This window comes from Ptychodera flava, chromosome 14, assembly GCF_041260155.1.
Source record: "Ptychodera flava strain L36383 chromosome 14, AS_Pfla_20210202, whole genome shotgun sequence".
In the NCBI taxonomy this organism is placed as follows: domain Eukaryota; kingdom Metazoa; phylum Hemichordata; class Enteropneusta; family Ptychoderidae; genus Ptychodera; species Ptychodera flava.
Window position 1 is genome coordinate 32,346,131 of NC_091941.1, and position 20,361 is coordinate 32,366,491.

The following is a 20,361-nucleotide window of genomic DNA, read 5'->3' on the forward strand; positions in this document are numbered from 1 at the left end:
AACAAGTTTGCCTTGTAATAGGGCAGGAGCTACAACTGTTTATAATTTTTCAATATTTCTATGCAATGTATCAAACACAGTTTCTTGGTGTATCTCGACAGCATGCTGAAAAACACAATATTCAGTTTGTCAACAAAGCCCGTTTGCCTAAATATTGGTGATAATTGAATGATGCAAATGCACGGTACACGTAGGCTGTGTTGGCAAGCTGAATACTGGATAGCTCAACATTCTGTAGGGAATAGAACAAGAACACAATTGTATAAACTGAACAAAAATATTGTCAAAATAAAAAGTTAATACAACTACTGCCCTGCTACTACATACTGGCAGTGACAGTGATACATGTAGCTCTGACTCTGATGTAGTTTAAAAAGAGTTTCGGTCATAGGACACTCAATTGACAGTGAAACATACATCTGTACATATACTTGTACACAAGATCCAGCCAGAGAGCAACACATAGAAGACTAGGGGACTAACAGTTACCATGGATTTTTGAATTCTGGCATATGAGAACAATAAAATATTAGAGAAAAAAGATGGGGTCACCATAATTGATCTTATACAAATATACGATGAAAAGTCAGTTTTTCTAAAATCACTTAAAATCAATATATAAAACCATTCATTTCAAGTTTATGCAGTGAATGAAATTTTCACATCTCATTGTACCAATAACACAAAAGTAAAACTTTGAATAGTAAAGACTCTAATTTAAATGGAAAAATGTGTGACTAAATGGAATCTTTTATTTTTTATCAAATTTGTCATTATTACACCCAAAATTTCTGAGATTAAAACATTAATTTCATGGAATATTTTAACCTTCCAATCCAGTATTGTCAATTTTGTAAAACATTTTATAAGTGGCATCTAAGTTGTATATGTCTTGTACTTTTGAAAAAAAAATTGGTAGGTCACTGTGCTCATTTTTCACAATTTGGTTAAACGTAGCTAGGAATACATAATTTTCATACTCTCTCATGATTGTCATTTTGTGTGCTTTTCAGCTGGTGCCATTGAACTGGCCAGAGTTGGATAAACTCAAGTGGGCTTAGACTAAGAAATCCAAAAAGTTCACTGATGCATTTAAAAATGAATCAATTTAAGAACTTGCCCTAGGTATATGGCTCTACAACCTGCTGATAAGAGATAGTGTTGAACATTTGCGTGCAGAACGACACATTACATGTCTTTTTTACTCTGCGTGCATTCCTTATAAATATGCGGCTATATGGTAATTTGGGGGGGACTTGAAAATTTTTGAGGGTATTGAGGGGGGATCTGAAAAAAATAAGATTTCAATCGCGATTCCTCCAGCCCCCCCCCCCCACCCTCACCATTTTTTTTGAACGCGGCCTAACTTCCACTGATGTTGAGACTCTGTATTCCCATCAACGATCTAGTGCCCGTTTTCATCTGTTAGGATGTGACCTTGAGCTTCTATTTTTGATTATTATAAATTCTTTCATCTTCCTACAAATAAATGTCTCCGCGGGTTTTGCATTTCTAATTCTACAGCCATCAAGAAGAGGGTGTTTCATCACCGAAACGGACTGAAGAAGGAGTAGAAAAAGTGTAGAAAAACTCTCTAGAACTTGTGGCACCTATCGATCACCTCTATCAAGTATCGATCTGCACACTGTCAATGCCATCTGCTTTTTTTCTTCTTCCCTTCTCATACGTCATCAGCGTGGAAATTTACGAACAAGACAAACAGGCTAAAGAATAGTTTTCTGTTGTTTCCGTTCATTGTTTGTTCGCTGTACAACATCTACAGGGCAGACCTCTCGTCTGATGACATTTTAAACCTTTCTCATCACAGAGGTTCCGTCACGAAGGCAAAACAAAACAGTAAACACTCACTCGAAGCAGGAATCGGTCCGACAGTTACTGCCGACAAAGATACGATATATTAATGATTAACAGACAGGTGCCGCCAACTAAGCTTTTCGTGCAAAAAGGTGTTCGTGCGAAGTTTTTCAGTGGGCGGGCAAATTTCAAAACTAATCAGCGGGCGGGGAGAAAATATTGATATTTACTGTGGGCGGGGAAGAAATTTCATTACTTTCAGCGGGCGGGGAGAAAATTTTTGACAGTGGGCACCGGAAAATACGTAGAGGAGGGGAAAGCGGCGTGGTTGACAGAACTTGAGGAGAAATTACGCGCCTAACTTAGAGGGGAGCAATGTCCCAAGTATACTGCTTACTACGGGCATGGTTTTGTGTTGATCTGGATTGCCTAGTAGGCATCTAGTTGGCAATGGGGAATTTTAGTAGTGGGGAGAGGGCAGCGGGGAGCTTGAATTGTTGTGGGGAGCGGGGAGCGGGCAGACTGTAGATACGGAGGGCAGTGGGTATCAAAATTCAGTGGGAGGGCACATTTTCAGTGTATGCCAGTGGGAGGGCAGTTACGAACAGCTCTCACTTTCCCCTCCAAATTTTAGGTCAAAGTAAAAAATAAGAAAAATCGGTATATCAGCCTTCAAAACATGTTTTGTGATGATTTTGCGAAATTCACGAAATTTACCAGTTGGCGGCACCTGAACAGACGATTCATAATTTAAGTGAAACCCTCCGAGTAACACCTCAAATGCCAAAAGTTGAAACCGATGTTGAGCGAAGACGATCGCGTTATCGAGTTTTCCTCATTAAACTTAATTTCTATCATTCCAAAACCAGTTACAGATTCTGAGGTAATATACCCCTTTGTTGAGATCGGCAACTTTTTCTCTATTTATTCACCCGGATGTAAGAAACAAAACATTCTCATCTCAAAACAGAAAGCAATGCCAGACTCTTGTACATTATACCGAGAATGGTCATAGATATTCGCCATTATAAGATTTTTTGAAGATTTGTCAAGATGTTGGAGAGGATTAGTAGTTTTCCAGTGTTCACGTCACGAAATTTGCGGTACCATATAGGTGGTTGTAAGGATTCGCAAATATCCTTTCGTATCGATAAAAATACCGCAACACACTCATATGTTAATACTATACCTGGAAAATATACGTGAAAAAGTATGAACAAGCATAAGTGTAGATAAATGATCGTGCGAATTCATACATTACATACATACATACATACATACATATACATACACACACACATACATACCTACCTACATAACTACCTACCCTACCTACCTACCTACCTACCTACCTACCCCCCCCCCCCCAACACACACATACATACTTGATACATACGATACCCGTCTCGCTGTAAGATTATAAAACAGTAGTTCATCAGTGAGGAACTGTAAGATTTGTGCTGTCCTCAAATATAACTGTTGACGCTATACGGGGTTGGGGGAGGCTTGATCTGACCTCGGGAGCCTTAGAGACTTGTTAAAATTTACTAGCTTTGCTGCACACGGTGATCCCCCCCTGCTGTCTTCGTTGTAGACTTCGTCACGTAGGAGGTATTTAAAAGGTCTCAGTTGCAAATGTGAAATTTTACACCGGCCTGAACATGTTAATTAAAGTAGAAAACTACGTCGATTTCAAAACATACGACTCGAATGGTGAACTACAACAAAAACGAGAGGCCGCGAAATGCTCGTCGCCTCGTGTTAAATACTGTTTGAACAGCATTTCTACATTTAGACACCAAATGCATGCTGCATCCGTTAACATACGGACACGTCGGTGCCCCGAGGGTAAGTAGGAATGAAATTTCGAGTGCTAATCTGTTCAAAAACCTTACTTTAGGGCATGTGAGCCGTGTGCATTCCTGGGAATAAAAAGAGTACAATAGATGGACTGTACATTCACGAAATGGCATTGAACTGAATATAGGGCAACCAAATCCCATAGTACCAAAAATCACTATGTTGGCCAAAAATTTGGAAGGATTAATAAAGTACATGTAACGTAACATATGAAACTATTGTATGGTTATCGAAAATACGGAGGTACCTTAGAACTCGTGGAGAGATCAGTGCTTGGTACTGGAACCAATGGCTGCATGCAAGGGATTCTATGACAGTTCCTGACTGAAGTCCTCACCACTTTTCTTTCCTTCACAGGTTTTCAGATTAAACATGCTACACGAATAAAGCACTGGGATAAGGTTTGCGGAGTAAAACATCATTAAATTACTCTTCCTTTTAATGATCATGTTTCATGAGTATTACATTTAATATATCATGTACGTTACACGAGAGACACGTGCAGAATTTCCATGCCTCAAGAGTACTGAGTTAATTGTTCTTGGATGAGTTTCTCATATCAGAAACATAAATCCACTAGTGTATGGCCTAGTGTTGACTTCACTGGAGTGCGATATTACAGGAGCAGGAAAAAAACCAGCGGCGATTTGTGGGTTTTTCAGAGACCTTTCTAGTAATATCGAGATCGGTTTCCCTAGCTCTGCAGTGATATCGTTGGTGTGGTTTGGCCACAGAGAGAGTATCGCACGTAAGTAGACTCGGCAAAATAAGATATTAACGTGTATAACATTAAAATCCTACTTATTGTTAACTTTAATTTGGAATAAATAAATTGCCAAACGGAACGACATTTTCCTGATTGTACAAGCAAATATAAACGGGCAAAAACGAAACGAGATTTCGCGTTAGAGCCCAATAACTGGAGCTGATTATCGCCTTGGTATTCTGTTCAAGAAGAGCCTTTACTAATAAATGATGATTAGGGGAAACTTAAGCCTGTGAATTGAGTTGCAGGGCTGGAATTTGCTGCATGTTGGTTTAATTGTATAATGATATGTAAATAATATTTCGAATTGTTTGCCAGTTTAAAGTGTCAGCTACATGTAACCGTAGAGGGGGACAACCCGCCATTTTAATTGTGTCTGAATAAACATATACCTTTTTATCATCGAAATTAATCTGACAAACAGACCATTAAATCGGGTAACAAAATCATAAACTGTAAAGATAACTGTCATTAGATCATATTCTTTTGAAACTTACAGTAGCCGAATCATTAAGAAAACTATTGTCACACTGAACTTAAAAATCTGGTTGTTGTTGTTGTTGTTGTTGTTGTTGTTGTTGTTTTTACTCCTATATGGAGAAAATATTTCCACTTGCACAATTTTGATATAGTGTCTTATTTTGCCTTGTTCTTGCTATACGACGAATATGGGCGTCATCTTTTTGCTGACAAAATTGAAGAAATCTTGGTAGATGTCCCTGTTGTCCAAATTACGTCTATTTCCATGCATTTTCAGGTAAAGGAAAAACCTAATAAACCGGACATCCATGGAACATGGTACAAGTCTAGAGGTATAGAGTATGGACCGAACGTTATACTGAATCATCTATACATCAATATTATTAAAACAGCAGCCAAAGCAAATTAGTGTTCTTCAATATTACTGGCAAATAACAACAATAACAACCAAGTTAGTATGTTCATTGAGCTATTGCGCCTATCGTCACGGTGTTGATTTCACCCGCACGACAGTCTGTGATATAAACAGGTCGACGGAGAAATAAAATCTGATGAAAAGCAGATGTAGCTTTCGGCGCTACCTTTGCCCCGCTTAGATCATTGTTGTTGTCAAATGCAACAGCAAACGAACAAGAGCAGCAACGATGAGGAAACGTTAAAGATGGAATTATTTCTACATTTTGCATCTTAAATTGGTTAGAATGGTGACTTTAGGTGGCAAGAGAAACCACAGTGACAGTTTAAAGATCCATTAGCTGTAAGATTTTATGTAAAAGTTTACATTTTTTTCGTTGTTTGTAAAATAAGTTTGGTTCTGCTCAAAAGTCCTGCCAAAGCCCTAATGTTCAACTTGCCATTTTAGCTTGCATGTGTTAAATGTCAACTTTTATCATTGACGACAGAAGTTTGTTTTTCTTAAGGATGAGAATTAATTTACCAACAATTACATTAATATTGTCCACAAAGTATTGTGTTACAAAAGCTGTATACTTCAACAGCCCTATTGAGGGCGGAAACTGAAATAATTGCATTTATTTTATGGAACAAAAAAGTGAAAACAGCATCCAATAATACAGCTATTGTGTTCATGACAAAACTGCGAGAATTGTAGAAAGCTTATGTCACCTTTCATTAATAATTGAACTCATAAATAATAACATAACGCAACAACATTATTATCTTTAGAGGGGATCTGGAAATTTCAAACTGGATATTCCATTCCCTTCCTTGACTCAGATTTATCACTTTGGCCAATATCAAGGAATCGGGGGCTGTTGACATCTTTATAAATGATATCAATCAACTGAAAATGAAATTTAAACTGAAAATAACCATAGAATATTTTTTTAAAAATTAAAAAAGGAAATGGTACTAAAACAAATATGCAGATGCAATCGTTACTGACATACCGATATGTTTAATATGACGTACGCTTGAATATTTGTATGGCGAGACAGATATCATTTGATAGACGCGCATAGTTCACATCAAAAAAACTCACGAAGACTACTAATTGTTTGTTACTCTGTACGTGCCACTGGTCCTGTGTGATTCTATAATATCCTGGAATACAATGCGGTCAACCGTACACGGACTCGTCCTACTTCGTCCTACTTTTGCATCGCAGCGAGCAATATTCCAATATTGCGATTGAAATCAGCTATTTAAGTCAGACATGAACGACGGGTCGTCATGACGAATTTTAAAACAAAGTAGCCTTGTAAAATGTTACGTGCCATTACCGGAATATTTTGCGAGAGTTCACGGAAGGGTTTCGCCTTATCCCAGCCACAGTTCACCTAAAAGCTGATGAACACATTCGCACGTACACATTGACCCCCTAGGTTATCCAAGAAAAGTTACAACTGTGTAGGCGCAAGGGTATCTATGCAGTGTTATTGCAGCTCACAAATAAATAAAAAGATTCAGTTTTATCCACTTGTTATGCGGAATCTGGCACGAGTCCACCCTGGCCGTGTTTTTGTTTTGTTTTATTTTGTTTTATGACGACGTGCGAGATACTGTTCGACTGTACCTGTGATATTGCGGCAACCAACTGTTAACTGCCCCTCCCTGATATCAACGCACAGCCACGACCTTACATGTACCTTTCAAAGAAATGCGTTACACTGCACGTAAAACTAAACTAATCGTCATGGAACATGGAACTCCATTGTTTTTAGCTCTCATACATCAAAATTTTGTCAGAATTTTATAAAAGCGCCATGCAACAACTCTTTTATCCAGTGCATCTGTTTCTTTATCTTTACTATGCAATTAGAAACTCCCCAGTTGGAAAGCCGCCACAAATAAAATGTAAAATGTCCTCTTGGTCTACTCTTGAGATAAAGTTTTGTGTGTTATTTCATTTTGATAAACCTACAGTAACCTGCTCAATACGAGGAAACATTTTGCGGTGAGATAAGATCTTTGCGAGAGGGGCGACCTGATGATACTCTAGTGTAAACAAAGCATCCTAACTGCCAGCAACTTTACAAGTAAACTTCTACATGGTGACTTTCTGCCAAAAATGTACGAAAGTCTATCCCAGATGACAATTTTAGGTCTAATTTTCACGATAAACTCACAGAGATGTGAAGGACATTGCTTTAGTTTTTTTCCTTTCAAGGGTGTCATTAATCCCAATTAATGGTATTTTTGACAGAGGTAAATATAGCTCGTTTCCATCTTTAAAAAGACCAGACACTCTCTACCAGGTCATCATGTAACATTGCAACAGAAGAGCGGCAGGATAGTATCAAACTGTACCCTGCACGTGACGCAAACAAGTTTAACGTAGTATTATCGATCAATAAAAAAGAACATACAAACCTTTTCTGTATTCTTTGATGCACTCACTCAAATGTTTCGGCATAGACCGGAATCGTTGCTCTTTGCTATACGGTACATGGATACCAGAAGCGTACGTGAACGGTGTCATCCTTCCTGCAACGCACGCTCTGCGCACTCTTGCATATTGTTAAGTGGCTGTGGGCAGTGAACCGTGATTGTGTACCCTTGGTTGGGGACGAGAGCCTGAACTATATCGGTGAAAGGCAACTTCCACAGAGTCAGTCAGGGAGTGGATGAATCGGGAGATAACTTACTGCTTGATAAAAATGACGTTGTCTGACATCAGGGAAAATTTGCATGACATAATTTCACTGGCTGTATATTTAAAGCATCGGGTTGGGATTTTTTTTTGCAGGCTTCAATAACACTGACTTAGACTCAAGATATCTTGTCGCATGTAGTATGCCTATATGGCACATGTACCTGCCTTGTCAATTTGACTACGTGCACCTGTCAGCGTACGTCAAGACGGTCGCAAACAACTCTTCAGGTAATGCTTGTTCTAGGGGTAACCTGTTGCCATGGTTTCTCCATTAAATATTAACCCGTTGTGCATGTATGTAAACCTAGTTCCCGTTGCAATGAAAAGGAGGTCTTCGAAATGGAACGTAACGTGATCTTTCTCACATATCATTTTCTGTGATTTATCTGTTTATCTGGGGTGGCTTTTTGGCATATAAAGAGCGCCGCCAGTGTCCAACTGTTGACAACTTATGTTTTTATTGTCTTAAAATGTTCTGATAATACAATTTATGGAAATATTATTATTGTGTTCAATAGAAGGTTAATTGAATTTTATAATCAAGAGCCGATGGGAAGCGATTTCAATATTTACATGTATTTTACCGCCTTCTGATGTGTTGTGTTGTTTTCTATGCAGTGCTGTAATATGCTCTGCTGTAATGTACTGTGCTTTGATTCGTTCTCCAAAACTTCACGAAACAAAACATTACAAACTATTGCGGGCGCACTGACGAGTAAGAAATTCGTGCTCTTTCTGTAATCAATAAATCGATTATGGCGATTTTGGTTGGTCCTATAAATGTTAACTCATGGTATGCGATTATGCGTTTATGGCTTCGTTTTGTGGCATGTTTGTGTACATTGATACCACGTCCAACTGCTCTCGCGCTAAATGTGATCAAATAGTTCTCCTCACTTCTCCAAAACTACCAGAAAAGACTTACTCTGGTCTTCATCTCCTCAATACCTGCCGATCTTCCCTTCCTGTCCCCCAAAACTCGCAAATACCCTCTCCTGGCCATATGATTCGCCCCTACCCGGCCGTCGGCGAAACCGACGAAAATAACCGAATTCTAATCCTCGCTCCGTTGTGCTTTTTTTTTTTGTAACTGCACAATGAGCTAGACTGAAATCTCCGTCGCTAATTGAGGACTCTCTCTACGCTGTCCGTCGCTCTGTTGCGCCCTTGAGCGAAGGATCATTTAGTCTACACAATGTGCAAAACAGTAAAATTTCACCATCCACTCATGATAACAATTGCATGCAGGCCCTATCCCAGCTCCCACCTGCCTATGCGAAAAAATGTTGGCAAAATCTCAAGAAACCTCGCGTGAACACTTTTATTCTGTAACTGCCTTGTTGGCCGTCTCTGATTTATTATAAAAGTCGTAGAATTTTCTGTCGGTGCATGTTGTTTAGAGTCAACACATGAAACGATACGGGCCCAGACTGAATAGCAAACAAGCAAACATATAGAAAATATAGGCAAAAAAGAAAAGAAAGTAACGCAAACAAAGAGATAATAAGTGGCTGATTGAAAAAAATATTATGATAAGCCTGCCACCTCCAGAGGGGCAGGAGATTCGAAGGGGCTTGAAAAAATTGAGGGTGTGTAGGGGGACTTGAAAATACAGAGGGGCTAGATGCATTACTTGAAAAAATTGGTGACGCTGATTGGAAGTATATTGATGGACCAATGTGTCAAGCATCAAAAATTTTCTCACTCAGGGAAGAGGGATACCCTTTCCTAGCCACCCCTTCCGCGACCAGCAAACTGGCCGCCTATTTGCCTCTCTTTGCCGCATATACATAATTTGTTAGAGAATGCTGCATCATGATTCAACTATGATAGTAATCAATCAACCAATCAATCAATCAATCAATCAATCAATCAATCAATCAATTAATCAGTAAAAGTTTATATTGCCTCGCCGCTATCTCCTCTTTCTGATGACTGTTTTTATGTTTTCCTTTTTCAGCATGTTGTTTGTTTATCTGTTTGTTTATTTATTTGATTGTCCCAGGCTCAGGTGGTTAGGAATGGGTCTAATTACACTCCTGGCATGTACGACATCATACATGTATGTTGTATATTGTTATCACTGCTATCTTACAGCAGAATAGAGTCGAGGTGCCGCCAACTTTGCTGGTCGTGCAAAAAGTGTTAGTGCGCAGTTTTCCAGCGGGCGAGCAAATTCAAAAAATAATGAGCGGGCGGGGAGAAAAATTCGATATACTGTTGGCGGGGAAGAAATTTCATTATTTTCATTGGGCGGGGAGAAAATTTGTCACAGTGGGTACCGGAATATACTTAGAGGGAGGGAATGCCATGGTTGATAGAACTTGAGGAGAGCGCCTTAGAAGCCGGGGAGCAATGTTCCAAGGTATACTGCTAGCTGCTTACACGGTTTAGCGTTGATCTGGGTTGCCTAGTGGACATATAGTGGGCAATGGGGAATTTTAGTACTGAGTGGGAAGAGGGCAGTGAGGAGATTGAATTGTTGTGGGAAGTGGGAAAGGGGAGAGCATAGATACTGGAGGGCAGTGGGCATCAAAATTCAGTGGGAGGGCACATTTTCCGTGTATGCCAGTGGGAGGGCAGTTACGAAGAGCTCTACCTTCCTCTCCAAAGTTTAGGTCAAGGTCAAAAATGAGTAAAATCGGTATATCAGCCTCCCAAACATGTTTTGTGATGATTTTGCGAAATTGATGAAATTGACAAGTTGTCGGAACCTGAGAGTTCATTCGTTCCTGCATCGAACAGTCAAAGTTCGACAGTTCCTCCGAGAACTTCGACATTTAATTATCAATAAAATTAAAAACTTAATCCATCTATTTAAAGTGTAAGTCAAATCAACTTGGAAAACCAATTCCCATCAACAAACAGAGAGTTTCCTTCATAAATACACGACATGAGTTGCGTAAGTCTTGCACACAGCTTCGGCCTTTTTAGCAGAAAGGCCGTGGACAGTGACATATAAGTAGATATCAGTGGGCGAACACCGATAAGCTAATTAGTGCCCTCTACGTTCAACTACAGCAATGGTTTTGTTTCTCCGTGTTCTTTGAGTTCAACCACATTCTCAGATAATCACGTTTTGTTAGATACTCGCCCTACAAACGTCTGTATTTTTCTTTACAGGCTCTACAAATCTGAAAATCATTACTCACCATCGAGTGTCGTTTGCTTCTTCAAGTAATTACTGCTTATCCATCCTCTGTAATAATCTTCATCCAAATTATCGGACAGTTCCATGATGATAACTATATTTGTGTTGTCGGTCGTAATGGATCGATCGGAAGTTACTCTCCTTGTTGGACTTCCTGTGATTGAAATCCGTTAGTCAACTTGCAAAAGATGTAAGATTCGACGAGAGGTAATATTTTAATCGTACTTTCTGTATTTTGTTACGACACAACCTCTCCTTGAAACGTCTGCACTATAAGCGTCGTCAGTAAACAACTAGCAAATGTAAGGTTACATTAGAAATAATGGGGAGGAAATAAGCAGAATCCAGGGCCGACAAACTGTAAAAGTTTGGTATGGTCACATCGAAGGGAATTAAAAGTAGCATTCAAATGATGACTATGCAGCGTGCTACGTCATCAACAAGTTACCATTGAATCAAATGGGGCGCTACGTTATTTCACAGTCGCTCGAGAGCTATTCAGCTCTGGGACTATTCGCCCCATAGACGAGTGTACAGAAGCGAGAATTTCTCGCTTCTGTATACTCGTCTATGGGGCGAATAGTCCCAGAGCTGAATAGCTCTCGAGCGACTGTGCAGAGGCTCAAGAAGAAATTGCCTGCCCGCCCAACAGCTGCTACAGGTGCTTGGAATTGCCAGCGAGGTATACACAGATTACTTCTCCCTGTGTATACCACACTGGCAATTCCAGGGACCTGTATCCCGCTCCTGGCCATAAAAGCTGAAGTCTCCCAAACATTTTCGCAGTTGCGCTAGATAACATTGGTGATCTTGGTGTCCCGTTGTTGGAATGTCGTTTAGCGCCCTCTGTAGGCTGATCGAAGTGTTCTTCACTTCGATTGTCGTACACCGCGCCGTACGTATCGGATTTATCGCATTTTGTACTTAATTTTAAATTACACCGCCGAGGAAAGAATATCAAACAATTATTGCAGTTTTGAGTTTAACTCAGAAGGTTCAACATCTCACGTTCAATCCATATGATTTAAATGTTCAGTTATCAAAATTATCGGGAATAACTCTCCTGAGCAGTATTTAATAGTCATCACATTTTCTCTTTTATCCGATTTTAGAAGGGGCATGATGTCTGCCTCAGCATGTGGTTCATGTTTTAAAGAGGTAGCGATGTAGGTGTTCATGGAATATTGTGAGGAATAATACTGTTACTCTTCCGCGAACTGAAGACGTTTGCCCTAAGGTTCTATAATCAATTTCTTCTTCAGAAATAAGACCTTGGTGAATGCATTTATTGCGTATTAAAAAAACTACTCCGTGAAGGGCATTTTCAGCATTGTAGTACTCTCATAAGTCTTGATTTCGAGATATTCACACTTTTTTCCATTTTTAATGGGCGCGTTATCGTTTATAGTGGCAAATACGCAATCAACCATTACATATCCAATGTCGTTCAATTTCTTTACACCGCGCTTCTCTCCGTGGTTCCTTGACACGTTCCTTGGAGCACTTTAGCTGACAATAAGTACGGTGAATCACTCCCACTAAATCAGGAGCTCCAAGGTATTCCTTAAAGTCGTGTTTTGCCCTTTCTGGTTCTCTGCTCCTGAGTTCTCTCCAACCTATGCTCTGTGTTTGAAAATTATTCTTAACATAGGCCTACCCACTTCAAGGTCTAGATCGAGGTCGTGATAGACCTTTGAATTGCTACAAATACTTACAAGATGAAGTTTTTGCACCGATTCATGTGTGCCTTTGCTGATTTCATCTCAAGATATTTCCCTCATGCATCACTTTGGATAAGCAGTGTCTCCATGGATACAAAGAGAATCGTTGCCAAGAAGTCGCAAGTTTATGCCAGTCTCGTGCATTCACTAATGAAGTGACCCGCACCCAGTTAAGGGAGCCGTCATTATTTATGGCCTGGGGGTGTCGGAGGAATGTGAGGGGGTCACACACAAAATTGAAAACTTCAAGGGGGTTGCTCAAAATTTGGAGTGGAAGAAGGGGGGTCACTGAATTTTTGGTGCAAACTAAACTGAAACAGCTCTCAAATTGCACCATTGCACACAATTTCTATCAAAATTTTTGATGCGTGTGGGAGGACACCCCCCTCTCGTGCTCTACCCTCTTTGTGTGGTCTAAGAGGTTTACTAGTACAAAACAAATTGAAAACACCTCTCAGATTGCACCAGACTGCACCATTGCACACACCAATTACTCAATTTTTTTCACAGGATCTAGGACAAAACTGCACAGTTGGTGAATTCATCATTTATTATCACAGAAGCATATTTTAATTGACTTCAGGCTTTTCATTGGAAGTCGGCAGCTGGAGAAATGACCCAAGAGGGTCACAGATTTTCCATTCCTTCATATTCTTTTGTCTTAAATCTCTGGCAAACTGAGAATTGTTTTTTACAATATGTATTGTCACTGTTTGTTGAATATTATGACTCAAACACTGAATATGATCGTGCAAAAATGTCATAAAAATAGTGTTCAATGTCGTTTTCAAACAATTTTATCAAGTGCAAAATGAATTGAAACACCTTCTAGATTGCACCATTACAAACATCAATTTCTCAAAATTTTCAATACGAGAGGGGGGACATCCCCTCTCGTGCTTTCCCCCTTAAGTTGGGTGTTCTAACAGTTTTACTCAGTAAAAAGTCAATTGAAAACACCTCTTAAATTGCACCAGGCTGCACCATTGCTGCTTGCACACATCAGTTTCTTAAAATATTCCACGCAAGATAGGGACATCCCTCTCAGACCCTTCCCCCTCATCCTCTTGCGCGTTCTCCCCAATGTGCTTGCAAATTCTGTCCAGTCAGATATCCTAGTGAAAACCCTCTCATGATACCCATCCAAATTAATCCATATATATGGTTGGATACTGGTTTAGCGTAAACTTTTATATCTGTATTTTTTTGTCACTTTGAATTTCATTCTGTTGCTTTCACCTTTTTCAAACGTCAAAAGAAAACCGATAATAATCTAGTATGGTACATCAGGATTTGAAAAATCTTCACTATTGCTGTATTTTTATAAATTTTACAAATAAGGGCTTACATGTATTGGTATTTAACTCTTCAAAGTGGGGGAGGGGGTCAGTCAAAATTTCTTAGTTAGACGGAGAGGGGGGTTACTCAAATTCATCACGGTTTGCAAGGGGGGGGTTACTTGAAATTTCAGAGTTTCCTATGAAATTCCTCCGACCCCCAGACCGTAAATAATGACGGCCCCCTGAACATGACGTGCAGCTGTGTGTTGATGTGTGACCTGCTTGACCCGCCATTTCCGAAATTTATCAAGATCGATTTGGGAATACATTTGAAACGGTCCGTGGAGTCGAAAGACATTTCACGTACTGCAAAGTGGGTCGGTACTAACAGACGTAACCAGGAATTCCCATGGCAACGACAATATTCTCGCTTTGTAAGATTTTGAGTCACACAAATTTAACCGAAATGAGTTAACTCTCGTTCACTCCGTTTATATGGATTAAGAAACTCGTCTGCTTTTTGACGTCGAGCTAACAATATTTGTTGTAATTGACCCCGCACTGTCACGATTTACAACTTGACCTATGACTGGGCATGCTGATCATAAAATATTAACATACTTCAAGAGTAAAGTACAATGACAAAGCTTTATTTGTTGTCGTTGGCCTTGATAACGATTCGATTATACATAGAAATCTAACTGAAATAGTTGAGCGAATTACAGGATATAGGAAAGCACGTCACACGTTGTGAAAGAAGAGGCGTGCAGTTGACCCATAAAAGTAACTTAGTCATAGATGGTGAGAAAATACCATCCTCTGATTCAACAACTCAACCACACTGGTATCCATGTTAATCCATCGACACGTTTTCCTGAATTAAAAACACTTTGTTTTCCTATGAGTTTCCTTCTCAAACAAAATACCACCAGCCCGTTATTAACGATAACTACATTTTTTGATTTGCACAATCAGTTTCTATGAAACAGTTGTATGTATTGCAGGATAGGATATTTTCCCTGTAGGCCTAAATATGATACGTTTTCCTTTCCGTGTTGTCACTTACTTCTACCAGACTATTTTTATAATATGAACGGAAACAAGGGCATTTCCTTTGCCTTAGATCCAGACAGTGATCAAATATTAACAAGAAATAATGTGTATATTTTACCGCTAAGTAGGCGTAAGGGCCTAAGTAAGTAAGCATCTGTGGGTTTTTACGTGCTTCGTTCTCCTTCGACCAGGTGCAGCAGGAGCTCGACAAGTATCGTCGATGTAGATTATATCCGGCAGAGAGAGAGAGAGAGAGAGAGAGAGAGAGAGAGAGAGAGAGAGAGAGAGAGAGAGAGAGAGAAGAATAAATGTTTAACAATAGCAATGCACCTGTTGGCCGATTAGCGTCGTCTCCGATGCGTGACGGGTGGACATTGTGCGGTGTCATTCATGTTTGACCGAGCATATACTCCACTTTCGGTACATATTCATTCGGAATCACTGAATGTCATCAAAGTTTCGAAGGAGAGAACAATAATAGGAAGACCCTTTGTTGATATTTTAACAGACTTCAACAGACAAATGCAGTTCAAACTAGTGTCTTTATAGGGTATTGTGACGTCACAATAGACGTACACAATTTGGTTACCATGGCACGTATGCCAGTATGCACATTGCTTGGCTGGGTGCCTGACTTACTCACAAAACGGAAGAACTCGACTACAACATACAATCTCGGGCGAACACCTACAAAAATATCCATCTGTGAGATGAAATATGTAATTTCGTCAAGTTTTCCATTTTATTTAAGTTCTCTTCAAGAAAATGTCAACGATGTCGAACAGAATCCCTAAATGAAGCCCTAGAAACCCTTTCTATAATGGTACAGTCCATTACGCAGACAGGGTTCTCCTCCCAGCTATCCTTTTTTATGTCGCAAGTATGCAACTTCGGCCAAGTTTTACAGACACTTCCTGTGCCACAACATAATATGACTGTGTTTTGATCGCGGCCAAATATAAATCACATTTTCCGCGTGAAACATCACTGTAGACGCATCGAGTAGCAACCGAGCATTTACCGGCTTCTCACTGCGCAGGTCACGTTGTGCGCCCATGTCGAGGTCCCAGCGCAACTTTGCAAATTCAAAGTATCGACCGAACAGTGGCTAAATCGTTAAAGACACTTGCCAGCGGTGTCCATCGCCCGAGCACCTGTCGTCATTTATTGTCAACCTGTAATTTCCCTGACAAGGTACACAAGGAACGTCATACGGTGTCTACTCAAGATCAAGCTCAAGTTCGTCTCATTTTGGAAGAGTCCCAAGTACACGGTGTGTAACCACTTTCCAAATATGTTTCCCAGTGAGGTCCGCTGAAACAGACCGATCGATACCTATATGCTCATGAAGTAACCTTGTACACAGTAGTAGCTTGGTGCTGTAAACGGACCGAACCGATCAGACGTTGCTTGACTAAGGCGTAGGCGAGTAGTACTTTACCGTAGATACACAAATGTGCTCTATCGTGAACCTGTGTTTGGATTTCGACTGATTTTGTTATTACCAATCACGCCCTTCTCGACCCGAGGGTACCGGGTTTTGCGCGCGTACACACTTTGCAGTGGTTGTTGGTGACAGCGACCATAACAACATGGGGTGCGGGTCGTCGAGTGTCGTTGGCGCTAGCACAGACTCGCTGAACAACGCCAATGAGAAGCGGAATAACAACAAAAACATTGAGGAGCAACAAAATACCATCACAAATAACCATAAAGGTAAAAGGGAACACGGAGAAAAGGACTCATTTGATGGCGAACACCGACCTGACAGCAGAAGCACGTACAGGGATAGCGGCATAGACAGTGCGAAGACAAGCGACGGACGGCGAGCTAAGCAAAACGCCGGGGAAAATCATCAAAACTCAAAACCAAATGGCGGTAAGTGGCCAGTTTCCTTCCGTTCACAAACGACGACCGTCTTAAAATTGCTGATGACTAAACCTTTATTTTTGTTCATGAACCAGCTCCATTTGTCAGTGTTGCGGACATGTAGTTTGCTCAGGCTGATTGTCTGGCGATAATCTACCCAATGAAAAAAAGTATGTTGATCATTTCGCTGTATCTGTCTGCGCCACTCCCCAAAATAAATGTTTTTCAGAATGAATATAACGCCACTATCACCTCAAAAAGAAAAATGTTTTAATTATCGCTGCGAGAACATTTTTTTATCGAATTTAGGCATACGCAGCGAGCTTCTGGAAACGCACAAATTATATAGCGCACGTCTTTTCATTAGTTACTTCAAAAGAATAAGAAAAAAAGACCGTCTGACCTAATATTTACTGCCTAGCTACCAAGTCAAGAGCATCTCATCCATCAAACGCCGTGGCGGAATTAAATAAATCACATGTATGCGTTCAATGTCATCCTATCAATATTCAATAAAATATGGCTCTCGGGTAAAGAGCAAAAATCAGGCTCTCCGCTATATTTCACCAGGCAATTAGAGAAAAAAAAAAACCCAAACGTATAAACGTGACAGTTGCCGCCGTTAATGATGTTGTGTGTAAGGATGTTGTGTGGAACTTTTCCAAATGTCTCAAAATGTTGTATATTTACGGGAAATTGTAATGGTCGTCACAGTAAAGCTAAAAAATGTAAATCACGTTGGTCAAACTCACTCACTCAAATTGCTTTTACATACATGAATGTACAGAGAAAGGTGTACAAGCCACATCGGCAGACACTGACATACATTTTAAAATGGGAGTTTTCAATCATTTCTTTTTCAAATCTTCAATTATCAGCTAGGGAATGTAAAAAGCGCTGTTAGTCACTGTAGACTAATTAAAAAATGATAGATTCACCCTGATTTGAAGGTGAAAACTTTTAAATATCAATTCTTAATAAAATACAAGTCCATAATGACTTTCATATACACATTACCCAGAGGGCTGTTCAGTCAGTTCTGTATCACTCCAATAGGTGTCCCTTGGAATCATAGCATTTTAATATACTCCTTATTTCAGTGACCAGCTGGATTAACTCAGTCATTACGCCCAAAATGACACCAAAAGTCAAGGTCCTGGTGTCCCACATAACACTTGACCTACCCACAACCTGACCATGATAAAAGCAGCTTTGATAAAAGTAAATATCTGTCAGATTCTAAGCACACCATAATGATTAATCATCTCCTAAGCCCCTCCTTGTAGTGTTTACTGTAGTCTGTAACAAAATACTTGATACCCTATACAAGTCTAGTCAATTGTGACCGTAATATTACCAACTACTGGTCAATATAAATGACTTAGAGTTTACGTCTCGTGGATTGTTTAATCTTTCTCTTGTATTCTTCACCAAGTATGGACAGTGTACTATAGAAATTCATTCAGACCTCAGCCCAGGTTAGTGTATAATATACATGTGATTCAGAGCACGTTTTCCACGCTATCTTGTTTTGCTAAATCCTACTCTTACATTGGTGTGTAATTTAATCGACTCTACTGTATTTTTTGTAGTTATCAATTAGTTCAGCTCTGCTGCAACTAGCAATACAGTGATATATACTAAATTCAAAGTTTTCAATTAAGGTAGTTCGCACCTTAAAAATGAAAGACTTAAACTTTTGCTCAAACTTTCCCCAAGCAACTTTCAACCACTTTCTTGCAAAATCATGAATAAAAAATCAGGTATTACCTTGAAAATTCTGGTACAAGAGAAAGAAATTACCCAATATTTACTGAAATTCAAAATGGCCGCCATCTCTGTGTTATCTCTATAGGGGAAAATACAATTTTTGGTTTTCACAAAACTAAGCTGGTAAAAACTTTATTTATTTCATAAGCTTCAAAATGAGCTTGAACAAGTGGTAGGGCAAAATAATATTGTACACTTTTGAGAGTCTGAATATCTGTCCCCGAGGCACACTCACCATAACACTGCAACTTTTGGCATTATTTTCATGATTTTATATTTAGATTAAAATTACTTCATAGAAATATTCTTACTCAGAGATGTTTACTCAAGCATAATTATCCACTGAGTAGGACTGCATGGGGAGGTTTTAATAACAGATAATAAACAGGTACCGCACTCAAATATGGCTGCCTCCATACAACTACATGATTAACAGTGTAAATGGTGCATGAACACATTTGAATCTTTACAAATACAACATGGTGCAACCCATTGAAAGGATGGGAAAGGGATTCACTCCAATTTGACAAAAAATTCTCAGTTTTTCACAAAACATGACAAGATTTTGAAAATGGTGGGAAATTAAAATGAATAAAAAATCTGTTCAATTTCTTGCCTTTTCTACCATACGCAAAGGTTGTCGAGGCATAGTTAATGACTATATCGTTCAATTTGCAGATTGCAATGAATATCTGAGGAAATTGGGGGTTGGCCAAATTTTGCAGAGTTTCAGCTCATGGGCCTTTAATATGTGTCCATACTATTCCTCAAAGTGTGTTGATCACTAATGAGTAGACAGTGTAAGTGCTATGATTTTCCTTATCCTGTAGTTAGAAATACATTTGCAAAGAACCATAATGCATGATCCTATGTTGTTGATAGATGTACTTTTCATGTGCTAACCTTCTCACTTGCAACAAATTCATGGGGAATGGTCTTTGGGAATTGACCATTAGGTTGTCAAAAAGGAAAAAAGTTCTGCTGATCAATTTCTTCCTTCACTTTCTGATTGCAAAAATATTTTATTCGTAAAAAAGAGCAAGTCTGAAGTTTTTCTATCATTTCTGAGTAAGTCAGTCTTAATATTCTGTTGCTAAACTCTTTTTCAAGATCTACTGGTTCGTCCCAGAATACATTGTAAAACTTCACATTTTGCAACAAGATACTTGTTTTCTGTTTACAATGCAACACAATATCCTTTAGAACTACATGTGATCAAGATACCTGAAATTTGTAACATTGTGGACAGAGGTAGCAGTGGGAATTTTCAATGTTACATTCATCAAGATGATATTTCTTTCAATGTTTGCCCTAGAACCAGCTCCAAAATCATAATTTACATTCATAGGTATTTGGTTCATCTTACCGTGCAGCAAAATTGTGATTGCTTACTGTAGTTATCTGACTGTTGTTCAATAGTAGCTATATTATATATTTAAGTATAGTCTAGTATCTTAGATATTTTCTTTTTACATCATAAA

At 39.3% G+C, this 20,361-nt stretch overlaps 2 protein-coding genes across 2 annotated transcripts in view; one reads left to right on the forward strand and one right to left on the reverse strand.

Annotated features, from left to right (window-relative positions):
* LOC139150202 (egl nine homolog 1-like) overlaps positions 1 to 20,361 on the reverse strand; it is a 227,996-nt gene that overhangs the window by 147,556 nt on the left and 60,079 nt on the right. The window contains 1 exon segment of the mRNA XM_070722421.1: positions 11,189 to 11,341. Coding sequence (XP_070578522.1) covers positions 11,189 to 11,273 — 85 coding nt within the window. The 5' untranslated portion in view covers positions 11,274 to 11,341.
* Positions 15,947 to 20,361, forward strand: part of LOC139150203 (arginine and glutamate-rich protein 1-like) — a 32,523-nt gene continuing 28,108 nt past the window's right edge. The window contains exon 1 of the mRNA XM_070722422.1: positions 15,947 to 17,119. Coding sequence (XP_070578523.1) covers positions 16,834 to 17,119 — 286 coding nt within the window. The 5' untranslated portion in view covers positions 15,947 to 16,833. The remainder of the gene's footprint in view (positions 17,120 to 20,361) is intronic.